This window comes from Triturus cristatus, chromosome 3_2, assembly GCF_964204655.1.
Source record: "Triturus cristatus chromosome 3_2, aTriCri1.1, whole genome shotgun sequence".
NCBI lineage: Eukaryota > Metazoa > Chordata > Amphibia > Caudata > Salamandridae > Triturus > Triturus cristatus.
The window spans coordinates 832,868,678-832,889,862 of NC_140584.1; the positions used below are offsets into that span (position 1 = coordinate 832,868,678).

General features: G+C 44.2%; 1 protein-coding gene across 2 annotated transcripts in view; it reads right to left on the bottom strand.

Annotated features, from left to right (window-relative positions):
• Window positions 1–21,185, bottom strand: part of SMYD4 (SET and MYND domain containing 4) — a 182,851-nt gene that overhangs the window by 112,381 nt on the left and 49,285 nt on the right. For both annotated transcript variants that reach the window (XM_085649075.1, XM_085649074.1), the window contains exon 2: window positions 12,341–12,489. In XM_085649075.1, coding sequence (XP_085505201.1) covers window positions 12,341–12,468 — 128 coding nt within the window. In that variant the 5' untranslated portion in view covers window positions 12,469–12,489. The remainder of the gene's footprint in view (window positions 1–12,340; window positions 12,490–21,185) is intronic.

Consider the following 21,185-nt stretch of genomic DNA (forward strand, 5'->3'; position numbering starts at 1 on the left):
CAGCACTACATATCTCTGGTCTTTTGTAGTGGCTGCCAACAAAACTAATGGCAGGGCCGGACACTTACACACCAACACATATTGTGACAGCAGAGGGCACTTGCAACATGGCAAACGGAGATTTGTCACTTTTCAATTCCCACTCAAAGGCATACATTATGTGTAAAAGAGACAAGATTTTCTTGGAGTGCTTTTACCCAAAACTAAAAGGGTGCATTTGATATAAAACTGTGTATTTTTAGAAAGGGATATGCTGATGCTTGAAAACAAATTGATTAGTAAACATTTAGACCTGCTCTTTGATAGTTCATGGTGTGTTTGGGAAATTTATAGCTATTAGTATTTCCTTTGTACAAGTTGGCATTTGGTGGTGTGGCTGGTATTTCATTGATTACTTGGAGACATTTTATATTGATAAAGGTTTTCGTGACATTGTTGTTGTTAAGTACTTTTATTTACATTCTTGATTCCACATCTATTTCCTTAAATATACATATATATGTGTGTGTGTATATATATATATATCTTCAAGACTTGTAGAAATTGAGCTAAGAATAGTACATCTACACTTACCTATGCATGAGTACCTTCATTATATTATGTAATCACTATTCTGGGCACAAACTTTTGACTGGCAATATTTTGTCACTCGATTTTGTGACATACATCTGGGAGGCCACTACTATAATCTTGAAAAGTTTGGTCGCTATTGTTGTCGTATCGGATGTGGTTGCTATTAGAACAGTGTTCAAATTCATTAGTAGCTTGGGGCTATTTTGAATGATCAGAAGTAGCTCTCATTATAGAACAAGCATTTGCAATGCAATAGGTCTCACATTCACACAAGTTTGAGCTATTGGCATTGTAAATGACAATGCCTTTTATTTATGTTTTGAGTTTTAAAACATAAATAAAAGACATTGTTATTTACAATACTAATAGCTTAAACTCTCGCAAATGGGAGACCTATTGCATTGCAATAAAGGGCCTTCTCGACTGCTTGTTAGATTTTAAATATCAGAGGAAGAGAACGGCCTGCGACGTCTTCAAAGTAGTGATAAATAGTGCAGTGAAGATGATGTGTAATTGTTGTAAATTACACAGACACAAAGTGTGAAGTGAGAGTTACATATGATCCGAGCTAGAAACACTAAGAAAGTGCTCCAACACCTTTCGCTCTGTGATTACACAGTCGTGGTTCAGGAGGAAGAGTGGGGGGGGGCTAGTTCCTGCCCTCTCCGTGATTTGAGTGTGCAGTGTGGCATTGCATAATGTCCTTGCTATCTTTGGCCCAATAAAGAACACTCCACCTGTAGTAGGGCCCTAGATTCACCTCCTGGTGCAGGGGGGGCTGTGCTTTATGGCAGGCATGGAGGGATGGATGCTCTCGGCTGCAGCTCCGGCATCGTACCGTGCCCCTGCTATTACTAGCTAGTGAGCAAGAGGCGCTGAGGTAGTGGTATTGGTGGTGGTGGTATTGGTGGTGGCGGGACTGGTGGTGCTGGTATTGGTGGTGCTGGTATTGGTGGGGCTGGTGGTGGTATTGGGGGTGGTATTGGTGGTGGTGATATTGGTGGTGGTATTGGCGGTGGTATTGGTGGCGATGGTACTGGTGAGGGTTGTGGTGATGGTGATATTAGTGGTGGTGGTGGTGGAGGTATTGGTGGTGGTATTGGTGGTGGTGGTGGTGGTGGTATTGGTGGTGGTGGAGGTATTGATGGTGGTGGTATTGGTGGAGGTGGTGGTACTGTGGTGGTGGTGGTATTGGTGGTGGTGGTATTGGTGGTGGTGGCATTGGTGGTGGTATTGAAGGTGGTGATATTGGTGGTGGTATTAGTGGTGATATTGGTGGTGGTATTGGTGACGATATTGGTGGTGCTGGTATTATTAATGGTGGTGGTGGTATTGGTGGTGGTGGTATTGGTGGTGGTATTGGTGGTGGCGGTATTGGTGGTGGTAGTGGTGGAGGTGGTCGTATTGGTGGTGGTGTTGATGGTGGTGGTTTTGGTGGTACTAGTGGTGGTGGTATTGGTGGTGGCATTGGCGGTGTTGGTATTGGTGGTGGTGGAGGTATTGGTGGTGGTGGTATTGGTGGTGGTATTGGTGGTAATAGTGGTGGTGGTGGTATTGGCATTGGTGGTATTGGTGGTGGTGTTGGTATTGGTGGTGGTTTTGGTGGTACTAAGGTGGTGGTATTGGCAGCGACGTCTTCAAAGTAGTGATAAATAGTGCAGTGAAGATGATGTGTAAGTGTTGTAAATTACACAGACACAAAGTGTGAAGTGAGAGTTACATATGATCCGAGCTAGAAACACTAAGAAAGTGCTCCAAGACCTTTCGCTCTGTGATTACACAGTCGTGGTTCAGGAGGAAGAGTGGGGGGTGGCTAGTTCCTGCCCTCTCCGTGATTTGAGTGTGCAGTGTGGCATTGCATAATGTCCTTGCTATCTTTGGCCCAATAAAGAACACTCCACCTGTAGTAGGGCCCTAGCTTCACCTCCTGGTGCAGGGGGGGCTGTGCTTTATGGCAGGCATGGAGGGATGGATGCTCTCGGCTGCAGCTCCGGCATCGTACCGTGCCCCAGCTATTACTAGCTAGTGAGCAAGAGGCGCTGAGGTAGTGGTATTGGTGGTGGTGGTATTGGTGGTGGCGGGACTGGTGGTGCTGGTATTGGTGGTGCTGGTATTGGTGGTGGTATTGGGGGTGCTATTGGTGGTGGTATTGGTGGTGGTTGTGATATTGGTGGTGATATTGGCGGTGGTATTGGTGGCGATGGTAATGGTGGGGGTGGTGGTGATGGTGATATTAGTGGTGGTGGTGGTGGAGGTATTGGTGGTGGTATTGGTGGTGGTTTGGTGGTGGTGGTATTGGTGGTGGTGGTATTGAAGGTGGTGATATTGGTGGTGGTATTAGTGGTGATATTGGTGGTGATGGTATTATTAATGGTGGTGGTGGTATTGGTGGTGGCATTGGTGGTGGTGGTACTGGTGGGGGTGGTGGTGATGGTGATATTAGTAGTGGTGGTGGTGGGGGTATTGGTGGTGGTATTGGTGGTGGTGGAGGTATTGATGGTGGTGGTATTGGTGGAGGTGGTGGTACTGTGGTGGTGGTTGTATTGGTGGTGGTATTGAAGGTGGTGATATTGGTGGTGGTATTAGTGGTGATATTGTGGTGGTATTGGTGATGATATTGGTGGTGATGGTATTATTAATGGTGGTGGTGGTATTGGTGGTGGCATTGGTGGTGGTGGTATTGGTGGTGGTAGTAGTGGAGGTGGTCGTATTGATGGTGGTGGTGTTGATGGTGGTGGTTTTGGTGGTACTAGTGGTGGTGGTATTGGCAGTGGTGGTGGTATTGGTGGTGGCATTGGCGGTGTTGGTATTGGTGGTGGTGGAGGTATTGGTGGTTGTGGTGGTATTAGTAGTGGTATTGATGGTGGTGGTATTGGTGGTGGTGGTATTGGTGGTGGTATTGGTGGTAATAGTGGTGGTGGTGGTATTGGCATTGGCGGTGGTGGTATTTGTGGTGGTGTTGGTATTGGTGGTGTTGATGGTGGTGGTTTTGGTGGTACTAAGGTGGTGGTATTGGCAGTGGTGGTGGTATTGGCGGTGGCACTGGCGATGCTGATATTGGTGGTGGTATTGGTGGTATTTGTGATGCTATTGGAGGGGGTGGCGGTATTGGTGGTTGTAGTGGTATTGGTGGTGGTATTGATGGTGGTATTTGTGGTGGTGGTATTGGTGGTGGTGGGTGTATTGGTGGTGGTGGTATTGGTGGTAATAGTGGTGATGGTATTGGCATTGGCGGTGGTGGTATTGGTGGTGGTGGTATTGGTGGTTGTGGTATTGGAGGTGGTGGTATTGATGGTGGTATTGGTGGTGATGGTATTGGTAGTGGTGGTAGTGGTATTGGTGGTGGTATTGGCGGTGGTGGTATTGGCAATGGTGGTGGTGGTATTGATGAAGGTGGTATTGGTGGAGGTGGTGGTATTGGTGATGGTGGTGGTATTGGAGATGGTGGTGGAATTGGTAGTGGTGGTGGTGTTGTTAATAAAACAGGCTTTTGAAAACAACCGGTAAGATGGCTTCAGTACAGATGACATGTAACACAGATGTGCTGTTGTCAGCTTCAGCCCATTAGTACAGAAGTGTGTGCTACCTGGAATTCACATGACTTTCGCTAATCATTTCTAAATCCATTTTCCTTGGGAGGGGTCAAACAGACACAAGAGAATGCCGGGTTAAAGTGATTGAAAGCAGGCGCCCGTGTTATGGGGGCGGCTGTGCTGCTTAAAAAAACACAAGCTGTTTCAGCTGAGGTTTCAGCTGAATCAGCGCATGTCCGGCCTGCAGTAAGAGAAACTCAATAAAGTAAATAGTACTTACAGACTAAATAACAGGTCCCGTGTAACAACCAAAGTAAAAGGGCCAGTCACCATGGGAGGGTACAAATGAAGACAAAGCCGTACTAAGGTGGGACTAACAAGCCTATTAACGAATCCGAAGGCAGCATTTACGAAAGACAATGACACAAGCTAATGAAAAAATATGAGAGGAGAGTGGTTGCAGCTTCTCTCCCATTATACTACAGCAGTCTCGCAAAGCGAGCAGAGCATGCGAACTGCCGCTAGGCTCGACCTAAACATTTGGAGACCTCTGCTTAAGAACAATTGATACCAGTAGACAACATGTGACATGATTCCTCCCAGTTCAAGCACTTTTTTGAAGTGCAACCTCCTCATAGAAAATTTACTTCCTGGAACAGAAATGCTGTTGTTAACATTGACTAACACTAGGTGCCATAACTTTCCCAATATTTTTTTCTGGGTGGTCATCTAATGCCTCTCAGTTTGCTTTGTCTCGCCTTTAGACACATCCATCTCAGTCTATCAGTTGCCTTCTCAGTTACTCAGGATATTATTGAAGGAAGGTGCATTAGTGTCCCTCTCCATTATTTCAAGAATGTCTGTCTACAGTAAGAGGTCTTGGGTTAAAAAAATTCATACTCCACCATCAGATCGTAAGCCGCATCTGGCTTATTAGACCCATTGAGAGCCTACCTTACAGGTAGATTTGAGGATATAGTGGTAATCACAGCTCCTTAGCCACTGAAAACCTCTAACCCACAGCTTCATCGCCCCTTCCTCTCCTCAGCTAGATAAGCCTCTTTGCATGGGATGGCTGAATTAGAATAGACTGGTTTGTCACCAATCTCCTCATTCTTCACGAGTTGTTCTCACGAGTTATCTACCCTGGCCCATCTCAGAACTCACAGACCTTTTCGCTCACCTTCTTGGTTAGACAAACAATTATTTACCGATGCATTAACATAGAAGCAGAGTTTAAGGCTGTAAAATATGTTGTCAATGAGATATCAGATGCAGCCTTGTCTCCTCAGACAAATACTGGGATCTGCATCGCTGCTGACGGTTTGGGATTTCAGGACACTTATGTAACCACTGTCTGAGGGGGCAAATGCTACTCACCTCCTTTTCCACAGGTGGCCTTAGATTCAGAAGTAGTTTCTGTGCCTGCTTTCACTTCTTCTCTGTGAACTTAGCCCACTTCCCTACAACTAGCTTGCATTCTGACCCAGTCCTGCATGTAGCAGGAACCCAAAGCTTAGTTTTGAAGATCCTCCAACAGCCAGTGTTCTTACGGCCAGTATTGTCACAAGGATTGTGGAAAGACTGCCCATGTGAGCAAGAGACTGACAAACCGCAACTTCTGATTCTTGCAATCATGTGAAAAAGCACCTCAGCAGCATGCCACTAAACCCTAAATTACATGACATTCCAAAAAGAATAAATGTTCGCTGTCAAAAAACCACCACATTTGTTGTTGCAGAATTAACAATGCTAAGTTTATACATCCTGTTTTCATAATTTTAAAGCATTCTGCTCAAGCGTCTCTAACCTTTCTGCAGTAAAACCATTTGCAAACATACATTACATTCATTAACAAACGTCAATGGAGATGAGATTGCCTTGTTTACCAACCATTCCAGATTTATACTGTTATTAATCATGCAAATACATTCACTGCCAGATGTACACCCAGGTCTCGTGGTAGCCATCTGCCAACCCCGTGCAGCGTGCTGTAGTGCTGGCTTTCCGCGGAACCAGTCATTTGTCCTGCACCCAATCTACTAATCATGTGACATGAAGCTGACGCATCTCGCCTCATAAATATTAATGAGGGAGGATTTTCTCAAAGTACTGGCACAGCGACCCTTCTTCTTCAAAGCCAGAGGAGTCACAATGCCACGAAAAGTGACATAGTGAGAAAGCCAAATTGGGGTGATTACCATCCCCTGACTCCCTAAAGACCAACACCCTTTTTACTGGTTCTAATCTTCATGGTAGCAGTTCAATAGAAAGTATTAGCGCCAGTTGTAATCATCTGTCCCCAAGTCAGCAACCTCACTTTCAGGAAAACACATCTTTCCCGATTCCCGGCATGAACTCAATGCTTGACCTGGGATCAGTCTGTCCTAATAGAGGAGCTCCTGTCCCATCCTCCTTACTCCCCACCACAGGTCTCCCACCACAACTCTTGCATGAGCAGTCTAAAAGCAGTAATGAATTTCACATCGGGTAGGGAGGATGGTCTCTTTGCCTTGCAACTCGAAAGGATTTCCATTGCCAACTGTCCATTGTGATGCTTTCTATTGCACATGATACCTATATGCAAATAAAGCTCCATTTCGTGCAAGTGGCTTACAAATGCAATTTAAGTTCATGGTTCACCTTGCAGTCACTCTTGAAGCCTGTCAATTCGGGTTGGTATACCAGGAGGCCTAAATAGACGTCAATGGTGTAGCCAAATGCTGCTGGGCAGAATCTTTATGAAGAATCTTAACTGGAAATAGGTACTTTTGGTGACTAGCAATACAAAGTCTGGGGTCAAAAGGACTAAGTTGCCCGGTGCCTCAACCTCCAGCACCAAAACCCCACAGGTGCTGTGTCCTACATATATGTTCTCTTCTTAGATATTTTGTTAAAGTGTTTCTTCAATTTTACATCTGCCTTCACCTGTAAAATATCTGCGGCCGACCGCACTGGGAACAGCTCCAACACCCACCAACTACGCACGCAACCTAGGGGTCATCCTCGACTCCACCCTCTCCATGACGAAGCAGGTCAACGCCGTCTTTTCCTCCTGCTTCAACACCCTCCGCATGCTCCGCAGGATCTACAAGTGGATCTCCACCGAAACAAGAAGAACGGTCACCCAGGCCCTCGTCAGCAGCAGACTAGAATACGGAAACGCCCTCTACGCAGGAGCCTCGGCCAAACTCCTGAAACGGCTCCAACGCATCCAGAACGCCTCCGCACGCCTGATCCTCGACATCCCTCGCCGCAGCCACATCACACCCCACCTGAGAGACCTGCACTGGCTTCCCGTCAACAAGAGGATATCCTTCAAGCTCCTCACCCACGCACACAAGGCACTCCACAACACCGGACCAGCGTACCTCAACAGCCAACTCAGCTTCTGCACCCCCACCCGCCAGCTCCGCACCACCGACCTCACCCTCGCCACAGTCCCCCGCATCCGAAGAGTGACCACCGGCGGCAGATTATTCTCCCACCTCGCCGCCAAGACATGGAACCCCCTCCCCATCCGCCTACGGCCAACCCAAGACCTACTGACCTTCAGAAAACTCCTCAAGACCTGGCTTTTCGAACAGTAGCAGTTTCCCCACCCCTTAGCGCCTTGAGACCCTTACGGGTAAGTAGTGCGCTATACAAATGCTATGATTGATTGATTGATTGATGGAGCATCTTGGATGAGGTAGTTGCTGATGCGCGGGAACTGTTGGTGGCTGTAACTTTGTGGATAGTTTTGTTGTTGTCATGGTAGGTATGCAAGGCTCTGTTCAGGTTCCTGAGAAGCAGTGACAAGCCCCGCTGGTCTCTGCAGGAAACCAGAAATTGGTGCAATGCTTAATTTGAGCCAGTCGTTGCCAGTAGGAGCCACTGGCACTCATTTTTGGGGACCTGCGCTTACTTTTACCGCATCAGACATATATGACAGCGAGAGAGGGAAAAACACACAAAGCAGAAAGACTGAGGAAGACAAAGCCGGAAAAACAGGAATGTCAACAGTGAGATAAAGAGAAATGGGTGTCTGGTACTGGATTAAAGGAGCATGGGGTGGATTTAAAACTATTGAACTTTGGTGTTCAGCACGTTGAACTTTCATTGCAGCAGGTGCTGGTTTCAGAGCAGAGCTGCGGCTCTGGAACAAATTGTTTTTTGGTACAAATCAACTGTATTGAGGGCAGTAAATAGATTTGGTTTAACTTCCTGTAAGCAGTTGCCGAGGATGATTATGGACCAATTAGTAATGTGTTCTGTGAAGTTGGCTGCTGAGCAGGTCCTGTCTTTATGGGTATTGTGGGGGACAGTGTCGAACATGACAAAAAGGACTTCGAGAATTAACATCGCAAGTAAAAAGTAAGCTATGATGAACATCTTGTTTCAGATAGGGATGAGGTAGGTGCCTGCGAAGAATCTAGATTAGGAAGGGTAGACAATGGAATAGTCATCATTTAAGTGTTAGAAGTGTTGAAACAGACAGACCTGCTTGAAGAGACACTCAATGAGGTATAAAGTGATGCGCTCATGGCGAAATTCGATACTGGGTGGGGTTGATGAAGAGTGTGGCAGAGGGTTAGCCTTGTTGCTGCCTTAGATGCCTGACAGTTTGGTGATGGGGAATTTGTTGAGGTTGCACAGAGGTTCTTGGGATGGTTGTATGTGATTTCATAGAAAAACAATGTAATAGAATACCATTACTGAGAAACCATTTCATCTAAACGATTTAATGGAAAGTTTCAGGAAGAATGGAATTTTCCATTTCATAGATACCACTTTATAGAAAGTCTTATTTTCGAAATTGGCTACTGCATAGTTATATTTTAAGATGTAAATGAAACGGTTACAGTTCTTTCTTTCAGAAACATTTTTGTCTAAGGTATTTATTTCAATCCTTTATGCCAGGGGACATTATTTTGGATATATGTGTTTTACATTGTAAAGCAATTAATGTGGATGCTTTTAATTCGCTGATCCCTTACCACCCCTAAACACCATCCATCTCTGACCCCTATAAATGCCTCCCCACACCTAAACACCCATCTCTGACCCCTAAACTCCACCCATCTGTGAACCCTTAAAGCCTTTTCTACTCCTAAACTTTATCCATCTCTCAACCTACCCCTGCACTCAACTCCACCCATTCCTGAATCCTAAAAACCCTTTTCTCCTACTACACCCCACCCATCCCTAAACCCTTAAAACCCTGCACCACAAGTAAACTCCACTCATCCCAGAACCCTAAAAAACCCTCCCCACCTCTGAAAAACCCTTTCTACATATAGGCTCCAAATATCCCTGAACCCTTAAAACCCCACACCATCCTACACTCCACCCATTCCCAAACACTAAAAACCCTTCAGCACCCCAAAACTCTACCCATTAATGAACCTGTGATGGTGGTTTATCAAAGTGACAGGAGAGAGAACCTGGCAGGGAAGAGTGACGGGACAGGCTGATTAAAGGTAGTGGGGGTTGAAGGTAATGAGTGGGAGGTTGAAATTCTATTAAGTAACTGTACAAATCATATTTAAATGTTAACTATCAAATATATCGCGGGTTCCAGTACAGTGGGTGGAACTTGAAATTGGTCAATACAGTTAAATGCACAGACGTATATGGAAAACCTTGACCTAGGCACAGCTAAGCTGGGGTAACCAATGAAGGGCACCTGGTCAAATGCACGTTGGTCTTTCTCTAAGCACCAGTAATGAAGCAGGTGGCCACCTATTCGAATGAATGCAAAAACAACAGTTGATGGACAGAATGCAGAACAAGGTCATACATTCACCCCAGTACAGAGATCTGGGCCTAAATTCATCGTTTTTTTGCTCACCATGCCATTCCAGTTTGAACCCAGCCATATGCAAATCAGTCTTGATCCTGTGCCTCATGGGAACAGTCCAGCCCGAATTGCCAAGCCAGGTCCTCCCTGGACTGGAACCAAGCATCCTAGGACCGGTTTCGGGGTTTCAACCCTCTTCAGCCAGAATAGCTTGATTCCAGTGGCATGGAGAGCACGGGACTCACGTCTGAGCATACCCGTCCCACTCGGGGTGACAAATGCAAAAACAACAGTTGATGGACAGAATGCAGAACAATGTCATACATTCACCCCAGTACAGAGATCTGGGCCTAAATCCATCGTTTTTTTGCTCACCATGCCATTCCAGTTTGAACCCAGCCATATGCAAATCAGTCTTGACCCTGTGCCTCATGGGAACAGTCCAGCCCGAACTGCCAAGCCAGGTCCTCCCTGGACTGGAACCAAGCATCCTAGGACCGGTTTCAACCCTCTTCAGCCAGAATAGCTTGATTCCAGTGGCATGGAGAGCACGGGACTCACGTCTGAGCATACCCATCCCACATGGGGTGACAAATGCAAAAACAACAGTTGATGGACAGAATGCAGAACAATGTCATACATTCACCCCAGTACAGAGATCTGGGCCTAAATCCATCGTTTTTTTGCTCACCATGCCATTCCAGTTTGAACCCAGCCATATGCAAATCAGTCTTGACCCTGTGCCTCATGGGAACAGTCCAGCCCGAACTGCCAAGCCAGGTCCTCCCTGGACTGGAACCAAGCATCCTAGGACCCGTTTCAGGGTTTCAACCCTCTTCAGCCAGAATAGTTTGATTCCAGTGGCATGGAGAGCACGGGACTCACGTCTGAGCATACCCGTCTCACTCGGGGTGACAAATGCAAAAATAACAGTTGATGGACAGAATGCAGAACAATGTCATACATTCACCCCAGTTCAGAGATCTGGGCCTAAATCCATCGTTTTTTTGCTCACCATGCCATTCCAGTTTGAACCCAGCGATATGCAAATCAGTCTTGACCCTGTGCCTCATCGGAAGAGTCCAGCCCGAACTGCCAAGCCAGGTCCTCCCTGGACTGGAACCAAGCATCCTAGGACCCGTTTCGGGGTTTCAACCCTCTTCAGCCAGAATAGCTTGATTCCAGTGGCATGGAGAGCACAGGACTCACGTCTGAGCATACCCGTCCCACTCGGGGTGACAAATGCAAAAACAACAGTTGATGGACAGAATGCAGAACAATGTCATACATTCACTCCAGTACAGAGTTCAGGGCCTAAATCCATCGTTTTTTTGCTCACCATGCCAGTCCAGTTTGAACCCAGCCATATGCAAATCAGTCTTGACCCTGTGCCTCATGGGAACAGTCCAGCCCGAACTGCCAAGCCAGGTCCTCCCTGGACTGGAACCAAGCATCCTAGGACCGGTTTCAGGGGTTCAACCCCCTTCAGCCAGAATAGCTTGATTCCAGTGGCATGGAGAGCACAGGACTCACGTCTGAGCATACCCGTCCCACTCGGGGTGACAAATGCAAAAACAACAGTTGATGGACACAATGTAGAACAATGTCTACATTCAACCCAGTACAGAGATCTGGGCCTAAATCCATCGTTTTTTTGCTCACCATGCCATTCCAGTTTGAACCCAGCCATATGCAAATCAGTCTTGACCCTGTGCCACATGGGAACAGTCCAGCCCGAACTGCCAACCTTTTTGAATGAAGGCACTGAATCAAAAGTGCCCGAATCTACACATAATATGAATTGCCAAAGTCGTACAGTGAGTGTAGTAGATACTATAAGGATTATAGCTGATGGAGCGAAGAAAGGAAACAACTGCCTTAGAATTCTAACATAAAAGAAATAGGCAGCACATTATTGATTGGTAGCCTTCAGGTTTGAGTACATAGCCTGTTCCTATACCTTAGTTACAGGGTAGGGCCAGAAAAAGAGGTCCAGAGGTAGTCTACTATTTAAAGCCAGCTTTTCCAGCATTCCTATACCCACAGATCAGATTCATCCTAATTAACCTTGGTGGGCCCAGCAGTGTTCATTACTTACAGGAGTGGGCACAGCAGTCACTGCATGGAGGAGGTAGGTAGAGCCATCATTACATTAAAGAGGTGATTAAAGTAGTGATTGAGTTCAAGAGGCGGGTTCAGCAGGTGTCATATAAAGGATAGTGGGCACAATAGTAATTATGTATGGGAGGGGACAAAAAGAGTAATTATGTAAAGGTGGGTAAAAAAGGCATTACATGCAGGACGTGGACACATCAGACTTTACCATAAGTGGATATAAACAGCAACTACCATGTACAGAATGGTGATACAACTGTCACCACACATCAAAGGCATGCAACGCAGCCAAATGGCTGATGCATGGGTGGGTACATCCACCTCTGGTTTTACGTACTGGAGTTGGCAGGCAAGGATGCTTTCCATCAGGTCAGCACTCGGGCTAAACTTTTCTTTGAAAGATGGTGTTGATGAAGCCCACTTGCGACGGGCATAGGACTGCCACCCTTCTACAGGAAGCTCCATAGGCAAAGGGCACACAAAATACTGCAAACAATAAAATAAAAAAAGGCTGGTTACAGAAGAGAAACCACAAATCTCCAAGACACAGATCATATTTGATTGAGCTGACCAGACAAGGCACACTCTCTCAGGTCACTTCCAAGAACTTCGGCTCCCTGCATTTTCATTACCCCTCTCAATGCACATATACGGTGTACTGCAATTCCATTCCTTGGCGCTTACTTTCAAGTTAACCTTAAAAGACTCCACCCAACACTATCCCAAGCACCAACCCAACAATCACTCAGGATCCCTTTCGGCACTAATGCCGCCCGTCTCTCCTGAAATTACAGACTACAACACCGCAACCCCCGGAATGCCCACAGCCTTTCTACGCAGAACTACCATGCAGGCTTGGGTACTGGGTACTTCAACAGTCCAGCAACCACTACAGAAACATCTTCAAATTATTAGTGAGACAAGACACATTCAAGCAGTCAATCCTTCAATAGCTCCCATGGTTTACATCAACATCAACAAGAGCAATTACCGCTGACACAGATAATGTTGCTCTTCCTCGGTTTATGTGCACACTGAGACACCATTTAGCACTGAATTTACCTCTCTTAGCCATGCCCTTAGGTAATATCTTTTAAGAACCGCTCCTAATCTTGGTGAACTTACATTCAGTGATGCACCAAGCACACAATGTCGACAATCCCAGACCGCGAATGTGAACAAATACTGCTCAGTACAGCAAAAAACACCAGGCATAACGGGAAAATGCCACATCTGACTAAACAAACTGAGCCTGCTAATTTTAAAAAGATGCAATGGTTATGGCGATTCCTCTTAGTGCAGTGTTAAACATAACAAGGTTTCTCAACATCCTCCATCTTTCTTTCTTCCATGTGACAGGCAGTGACGAACTGGCATAATAGTCCATTTAACAAATAAGCATAAATCACTGATTCATGTGTTTCCACTCACATTTAATATACTGAAATCAGTTTTTTTAGGCTAAGCTAAATCAGGAGCTTAGTTTTATTTTTGAGTCAAGGTTAGTTTTATTTTTGAGTCAAGGTTAAATCGAGAGCTCAGTTTTATTTTTGAGTCAAGGTTAGTTTTATTTTTGAGTCAAGGTTAAATCAGGAGCTTAGTTTTATTTTTGAGTCAATGTTAGTTTTATTTTTGAGTCAAGGCTAAATCAGGAGCTTAGTTTTATTTTTGAGTCAAGGTTAGTTTTATTTTTGAGTCAAGACTAATTCAGGAGCTTAGTTTTATTTTTGAGTCAAGGCTATAAATTCAGATGTAACGTTATCATTATGAAGGAGACTGAAGAGGGGAATGTGAAATATCTATCTATGCATTCACTTAAAAAACCATAGGTTTCACACACGTTATAGTTAGGAATTAGCATTTAAAAAACCTTGCAAATTCACTTAAAAAACCATAGGTTTCACACATGTTATAGTTAGCTGGACATTTCCCTCGCAAAAAACCAATGAAATTCCCCCGTTATAGTTAGTGCAGGCAACTATAACTCACGCAACCGCAATCCTCTGCAGATGACGTCAGATATTACATCACTGATTACATATGTGTCTTTCTGAAAAATAAATATTTGTAATATATGTATAGCTAAAGATTAATGGAAGAAGACATGGGTAAATAGGTGTCTAAATACAGTGATGTAATATCTGACATCATCAGCAGAGGATTGCGGTCGCGTGAGATATAGTTGCCCGCACTAACTATAACGGGGGAATTTCATTGGTTTTTTACGAGGGAAATGTCCAGCTAACTATAACATGTGTGAAACCTATGGTTTTTTAAGTGAATTTGCAAGGTTTTTTAAATGCTAATTCCTAACTATAACGTGTGTGAAACCTATGGTTTTTTAAGTGAATTTGTACGGTTTTTTAAATGCTAAGTTATGTATTTATTAATATTTTTTTTTCAGGTTTTTCACCGTGCGCGCACCGTACGCGCACGGGACGCGTACCCCGCAATTTAAAAAAAAAAAAAAAAAATGTATTTTTCTCACTTCTGAGTCCTTTTTGGACCCCCTGACAAAGGCTAGGGGGTCTGCAACTCTCTACCTTGCCCCCTTTTCAAGTTCTCCACCTTTGTTTTTTAGTGTGAGACACACAAAATGGCGGCCGACACTTCCTGATTTCGACCGACTGGAATGTTTACTGTCATGTAACCACCAATCAGAATTACGCTCGCGCACGGCAGCGTGCGCGTACGGTAAGCTTACCGTACGCGCATGGTGCGCGCTTATAGATATATATGTACTTTTAACTGAAATATTCTCAGGAACTACAGAACAGATTGACTCCAGATATTCAAAAGGCACATCCCTGACCTGAGGACTACCTCTCTGCCAAATTTCAAGTAATTCTGTTCAGCCGTTCGGGCTGTACCTTGGACTAAAGGTCCCTATGGAAAAATGCATGGGGAAAACGCGTTTTGGGACCCCCCTTTTTTCTCGGCCCCCGCTTGACTAATCACCCCGAGACTTTCAGGGTAGGAGCGGAGCGCCCCACCTATTTCGAAAATTTTGCGAGGATTCGTCAACCGGGGCCAAAGTTATTCAAAATAGAATTTTCAGATTTCCTATGGAAACCCGGTCCTAACTATAACTATCTACTGGCGACCGCCAGTGGATAATATTTATATATATATATATATATATATATTTTTTTTTTTATTTTTTTTTAAACAAAGATTCCTCGATTCGGTGATGCACTCGAAACCAGATCCTTAAAGGCAAACAAGCATCCCTGACTTTTTTCCTTTGCCTAACGCGTTTCGGAGTAATAACCTCCTTGGTCACAGGCATCCAAGTATCGGAGCAGTTCTATCGAAAAAGGCATTTGTCACCAGCATGTATTTTTATAACATCCTTAATTGAAGACAGGTGAGTCCAGCAAGTACTGCATGCTGGGAAACGTAGTGTATAGTACAACTCTTTTTTATTGTGATGATTATTGCCGTGCCTTTTACAAATTATTTCTTTAGTAAGTTCTGCGCACACATACCAAATTCGTAGATTGTCTCGACCTCCAATGGGCCTCCGGGATCAGAAGTGCCATTATTTTATGCCATCCGGTTTCCACTGGGAGATTCTTAGACAGTCTATGTCTCCGTGGCCCCCTTCTCATCGACTTGTGGGGTGGTGCAACTCCGCGGCTGGAATGCCGCAAGTATTTTTTTTAAGGAGTTTATTACTCCGAAACGCGTTAGGCAAAGGAAAAAAGTCCGAGGTCAGGGATGCTTGTTTGCCTTTAAGGATCTGGTTTCGAGTGCATCACCGAATCGAGGAATCTTTGTTTAAAAAAATAAAAAATAAATATATATATATATATATATATATATTCACTTAAAAAACCATAGGTTTCACACATGTCATAGTTAGGTGGACATTTCACTCGTAAAATACCAATGAAATTCCCCCGTTATAGTTAGTTGAGATAACTATAACTCGCGCGCCCGCAATCCTCTGCTCATGACGTCACATATTACATCACTCATGACATGGTCAGTGGCATCACTCATGACATCACTGATGACATCATCCTCGTGATAGAGTGGCGGTCGCGCGAGTTATAGTTATCTCAACTAACTATAATGGGGGAATTTCATTGGTTTTTTACGAGTGAAATGTCCACCTAACTATAACATGTGTAAAACCTATGGTTTTTTAAGTGAATTTGCAAGGTTTTTTAAATGCTAATTCCTAACTATAGCGTGTGTGAAACCTATGGTTTTCTCAGTGAATTTGTAAGTTTTTTTAAATGCTAAGTTATGTATTTATTATTTTATTTTTTATATATTTATTTTACAATAAACTAAAATAATTGTTTTAAATTTTTTTTTATGGTTTTTAACCGTGCGCGCACCCCGCGATTTAAAAAGAAAAAATTAAAATGTTTTTTTCTGCCTTCGGGGTCCTTCAGGGACCCCCTGACAAAGGCTAGGGGGTCAGGAACTCTCTACCCTGCCCCCTTTTCACGTTCGCCACCTTCCTTTTTCACTCTCGCACTCAAAACAAACAAAATGGCGGCCGACACTTCCTGATTTCGACCGATTCGAACGTTGACTGACATGTAACCACCAATCAGAATTACACTCGCGCACGTTAGGGTGCGCGGCTATAGATATTTATGTACTTTAACTGCAATTTTCTCAGGAACTACTAAACAGATTGACTCCATATATGCAAAAGGCACATCCCTGACCTGAGGACTACCTCTTTGCCAAATTTCAAGTAATTCTGTTCAGCCGTTCGGGCTGTACCTTCGACTAAAGGTCCTACGGGAAAATGCATGGGGAAAACGCGTTTTGGGACCCCCCTTTTTTCTCGGCGCCCGCTTGACGAATCCCCCACGAGACTTTCAGGGTAGGAGCTGAGCGGAGCGCCCCATTAGTTTTGAAAATTTCACGAGGATTCGTCAACCGGCGCCAAAGTTATTCAAAATAGAATTTTGAGATTTCCTATGGAAACACGGTCCTAACTATAACTATCTACTGGCGACCGCCAGTAGATAATATATATCTAAAACAGAAAAATCATTCATGTTTCATATTTATTTCATGCACTTCAAACATTTTCAGATCTCATACTGTTTGATATGAAATGCAAATCAGTTCCGTTCTCTGTCTTACAATTCATGGAAGACACTTTTGCTTTCCTCAAGCTTAGGTAGTTTCCAAAATGGTGGGAAATGTGAAAGGCACAGTTTCCTTCTGTGAAACACTGACAGGACAGACCAAGCCGGGAGACCGGTTTTGTAAAGAGACAAGCAGCAGGAGTTTAAGACTTTATTAGGCACATTAAGAAAGGTACATCTGAATACATGTTGAGTCCAAGGGCCACTGCACCTCGAACCCCAGGCACTGTATTCCCAGAGCTGGAACAGTGCTGGTCAAGATTCCAAGCAGCACAATGAACATCATCACTGCATAGAAAAATACACACATTAATATACAAAACACAAATGATTAAAAAATAACATGCATATACCTCGATTGTATTCTAGGTAAGTCTTTGAAAATAGCTTTTACTTCAAATCCAAAACAGTTCAATAAAATATTTTTTCCCTTTCTCCTCTGTATCTAGAACCACCGACTGCACCTAAATATGTATTGAATGCAGATAATCTGCGTCTACATATATTTGGTAGTTCTTCTAGTGCATCTAAAATGACACAGAGGATTAATATTCCCTGTATGGAAAACAAAAAATGTGATCTCAATTTACACTATGCTATGCAACGAAGAACAATATCTGTACACGTGCATATCTTGATTGTTAATTTGTTCTTCTATGTGCTTGTCGATGTACAACTTGTATTTCCTGTAAATAGTGCTATAGATTCACAATCAATCAAAATGGCCCCCATGCTAGAGATGTTAGTGTGGAAAACGGGACGCCAGTGGTTGAACTTTCCTTAAAATTACATTGCCCAAACTCTTAAGATGGCTGCCACATATCCTAAGCCCACACCACGTATGTGATAGTGCGTGCACCAGAGATGCGCTGAGCTTTCCACAATGGTCGCTCAGTCATAAAACGCACTTGTGATCTACCGATTCCTCTTCCCCACCCAAACGTTTACCGGGAATGCAAAATTTCCTAGCTTCCGTGTTTTTGAAAGTTTTAATTCTATGAAGGACACTGAGGCACTGATTATGCCTGCTCTTTCCATTACTTTATTAAGCAGCCAGTTAAAAGCACACATTGAAAATTACAACTCTCAAGAACAAGGAGTAAGAACTACAAATCACAGGATATTCAATAACCAATCCGCGTCTCCAACCGCCCATAACATTATCTTTCTCCACCAAATTTTCCTCTTTTCTTTGATCTAAAACATAGGGATTCAAGAACCTGCTCACTCGTAGCTTTGTTTATCCTCCGATCCAGCGGAAAAAGAAAATACTAACTATTGCGTAACACAATGTATATCAATTCAAAGGGTGGGACTTGATAATTTGCTATTCTATAAAACTGTCACTTATCAGTACATAGTGCAATTATAGTGCAATTTATTAGAGTATAACCATCAATATAAATTCAATGGGTGGGAAAATCCTCGCCCCCGTATTCTTAATAGGATTAAAACTTTCAGACACGAAGCAAGTTTTGCATTCAGTGGCAGGAACAGATGTGAGGATTATGCCACTTCAAAAATGTTGCTATCACCTGTAATGCCATAGACACGGCTGGTTTGACATATAGTTTTGTGAATGTGGCTACTCGAGACCAGTCCGCTGCTCTCATGAAATCTTCCAATTGTGCACCTGTCAAGAGATTCGGATGCCATTGCGCCCCTTACAGAATGAGCTGGGACCCTACCCTACACATTAATACCTACAGAAGACATAATGCACTTTATCTACCCGACGATAGCAGCAATGGATATTGGATTTTAAGATTTAATGTGAGAAATCAACAATTGTGTAACCGCCTTGGCTCTCATAGTATCAAAATATTCTTTTAAACATCAACATAAAAGCAAGCATTTGTAAAGTGCACAGCTACCTCCGGAGAGGTGTCCCGGCGCTGGGGGCCGTCAGGAAGATTAAGCAAGCTATTGCCCAGAGTCACATGGTGCTGGGCTAACCTGCCGCCGGATCGAACCGTGAACCCTGTGGTCTCGGAGTCAGGCACCCTGGCCGCTGCTCCACAACTCTTTCACCGCGTAATCTGGGATTGTCTTGGAAAGTCTAATAAGAAATCGATCCTGTAGCTGTTCGTTCTCTGAGCTATCCAGAAAGTAACATCCTCAGGAGTAAAGTATTTTCAATCTATGTCGAGTGTCTTAACATCTGAAACACTTCAACAAGATAAAAGGCAAAGCAGAGCATAGCCAACTTGGCTGATAATTATTTTCTTGTTAAATCTGCATTTGCTGGCCACCTCTCCAAACATTTTAGGACCACAATAATATTCGATTAAATGGTGTGTTTGATTTAGGGGGATTGAAAGCTGAACACCTTTTAACAACTTCCTTATTAAAGGGTGTTCTGCCATTGACATGTTAGCCACAGGCACCCGACCCACTGTGATGCTGATCTACAGGCGTTAACTGTTCAGTATGTCAAAGCATGGGTTGCTTCGCGGCTAAAACACTAGCCACCTGAATCACATTAGCCCCCGCTTGGACCCAAATTACATTCCTTGCACCCACCAGACCATCTGGACTACACACAAGTATATCTGTAAGCCCAAACTCAATCAATAAACAAGCATTGGCATAGCCAATAGGTCTATACTTTGGGATATTATAAGTGTTTAGTCATGCAGCACATTATCACCCACCGGGCAGATTTCTGTAATGAAACTAGTACTTATGTAAAGTGCTTTGATACCTTCATTCGCGCTACATAATGCAAAAAATAAAAAGGAATGAAAGGAGAAGTGCTTGCAGATTTCTGAGGTCGGGGAGCGAAAAGATGCACTCTGTAGAGTTACGTGGTGATTACCTGCTGTAGATGTTTGGTTTTTCTCCACAACAGTTAGGGTAAAATGCTGATTGCTAACGTTCTTCTGTTTTGTTTAACCAGAAGCATGATCATCCGGTCAACAAATGGTTAAGCATCACAATGTAGCTATTTACTGAAACCCCACGAGGATCGTTCCCTTCCTCCCCAAGACATGAGTGGTCTTTAAGGAGCTTTAACTACTGTAGCAGCTGCTTGTTGCCTTCCAGGGTAGGCTTGTTGGCCAAGGCCCGCTCATTAAACGGTGCTGATGATTCCACTGAAAAGTAAGATGTCACCGTAATTAATTTTTGTTTCTGTTCCTTTGTGTTTTAGAGAAAATGAAAGAGCACTCTTGTGGAGGTGGGGAGGAGGGAACGTGCCTTCTAATGAAAGCGGCAAGGTCTGGAAATGAAACCGGACCCAAAACAGATGGCAGCCTGCGTGCCGCTGCTGCTGGCTCCTATTATATAATGCCAGTACCAAATCAGTACCAAATCAGAAAGCGAGCATAGTATAGAAAATCAGGAGCCGAATTGAAAGGAGGCGAAAGTGAGTTATCCTAGTGTGCAAGTGAAGGCGGAGCTTGAGTATGCTGCATCTTGGTGCAGAGTAACAGACCAAATGAATGTTAATTAGTATGTCGGCCTCTATTAGGATGAAAAGCTGAGCAGACGCGCTGGGGTTCGAACCTGCGGTTGTGAGGTCAAACATAGGATTAATAGGGTGCTTGCCTTAAAGTTAAGATTGCATTATATAATGCCAGTACCAAATCAGAAAGCGAGCACAGTAGAGAAAATCAGGAGCAGTCTGTGTAAGCAGAGGCCTCGCTACCTCTACCTAGGCCACCACTGTCTAAACACGATTCAGATGCCTTCCTCCTTTCCTCCTTCTACAAGTCAACATTAATGGGCCTAGCATGACAGCGAATGCACAAGTTTCTCATTGCAAACAGAGCATTGGCAGAGCTGTGCGTGTGCATGTGGCATGCGAAGGGAGTGTTGGTTACAAAGAATGGCGCGAGAAAGAAGCAGGGGCAAGTGAGTATGGCAGCGCAGCGAACGTGCTAATTAAAAACAGATGGTGACATGACCCCGAACAGACCTTGCTCGTAACTGCAAGCCGTGGGCGGATACATTTCCTGGGAAAGGTGGGACATGCACCCGCCTTTGCCCAATTGCCTGCTGTCTTTTTAGAAAGATGCACACACAGTCCAATTGAAAAAATGCACACAAAAAAAACGCACA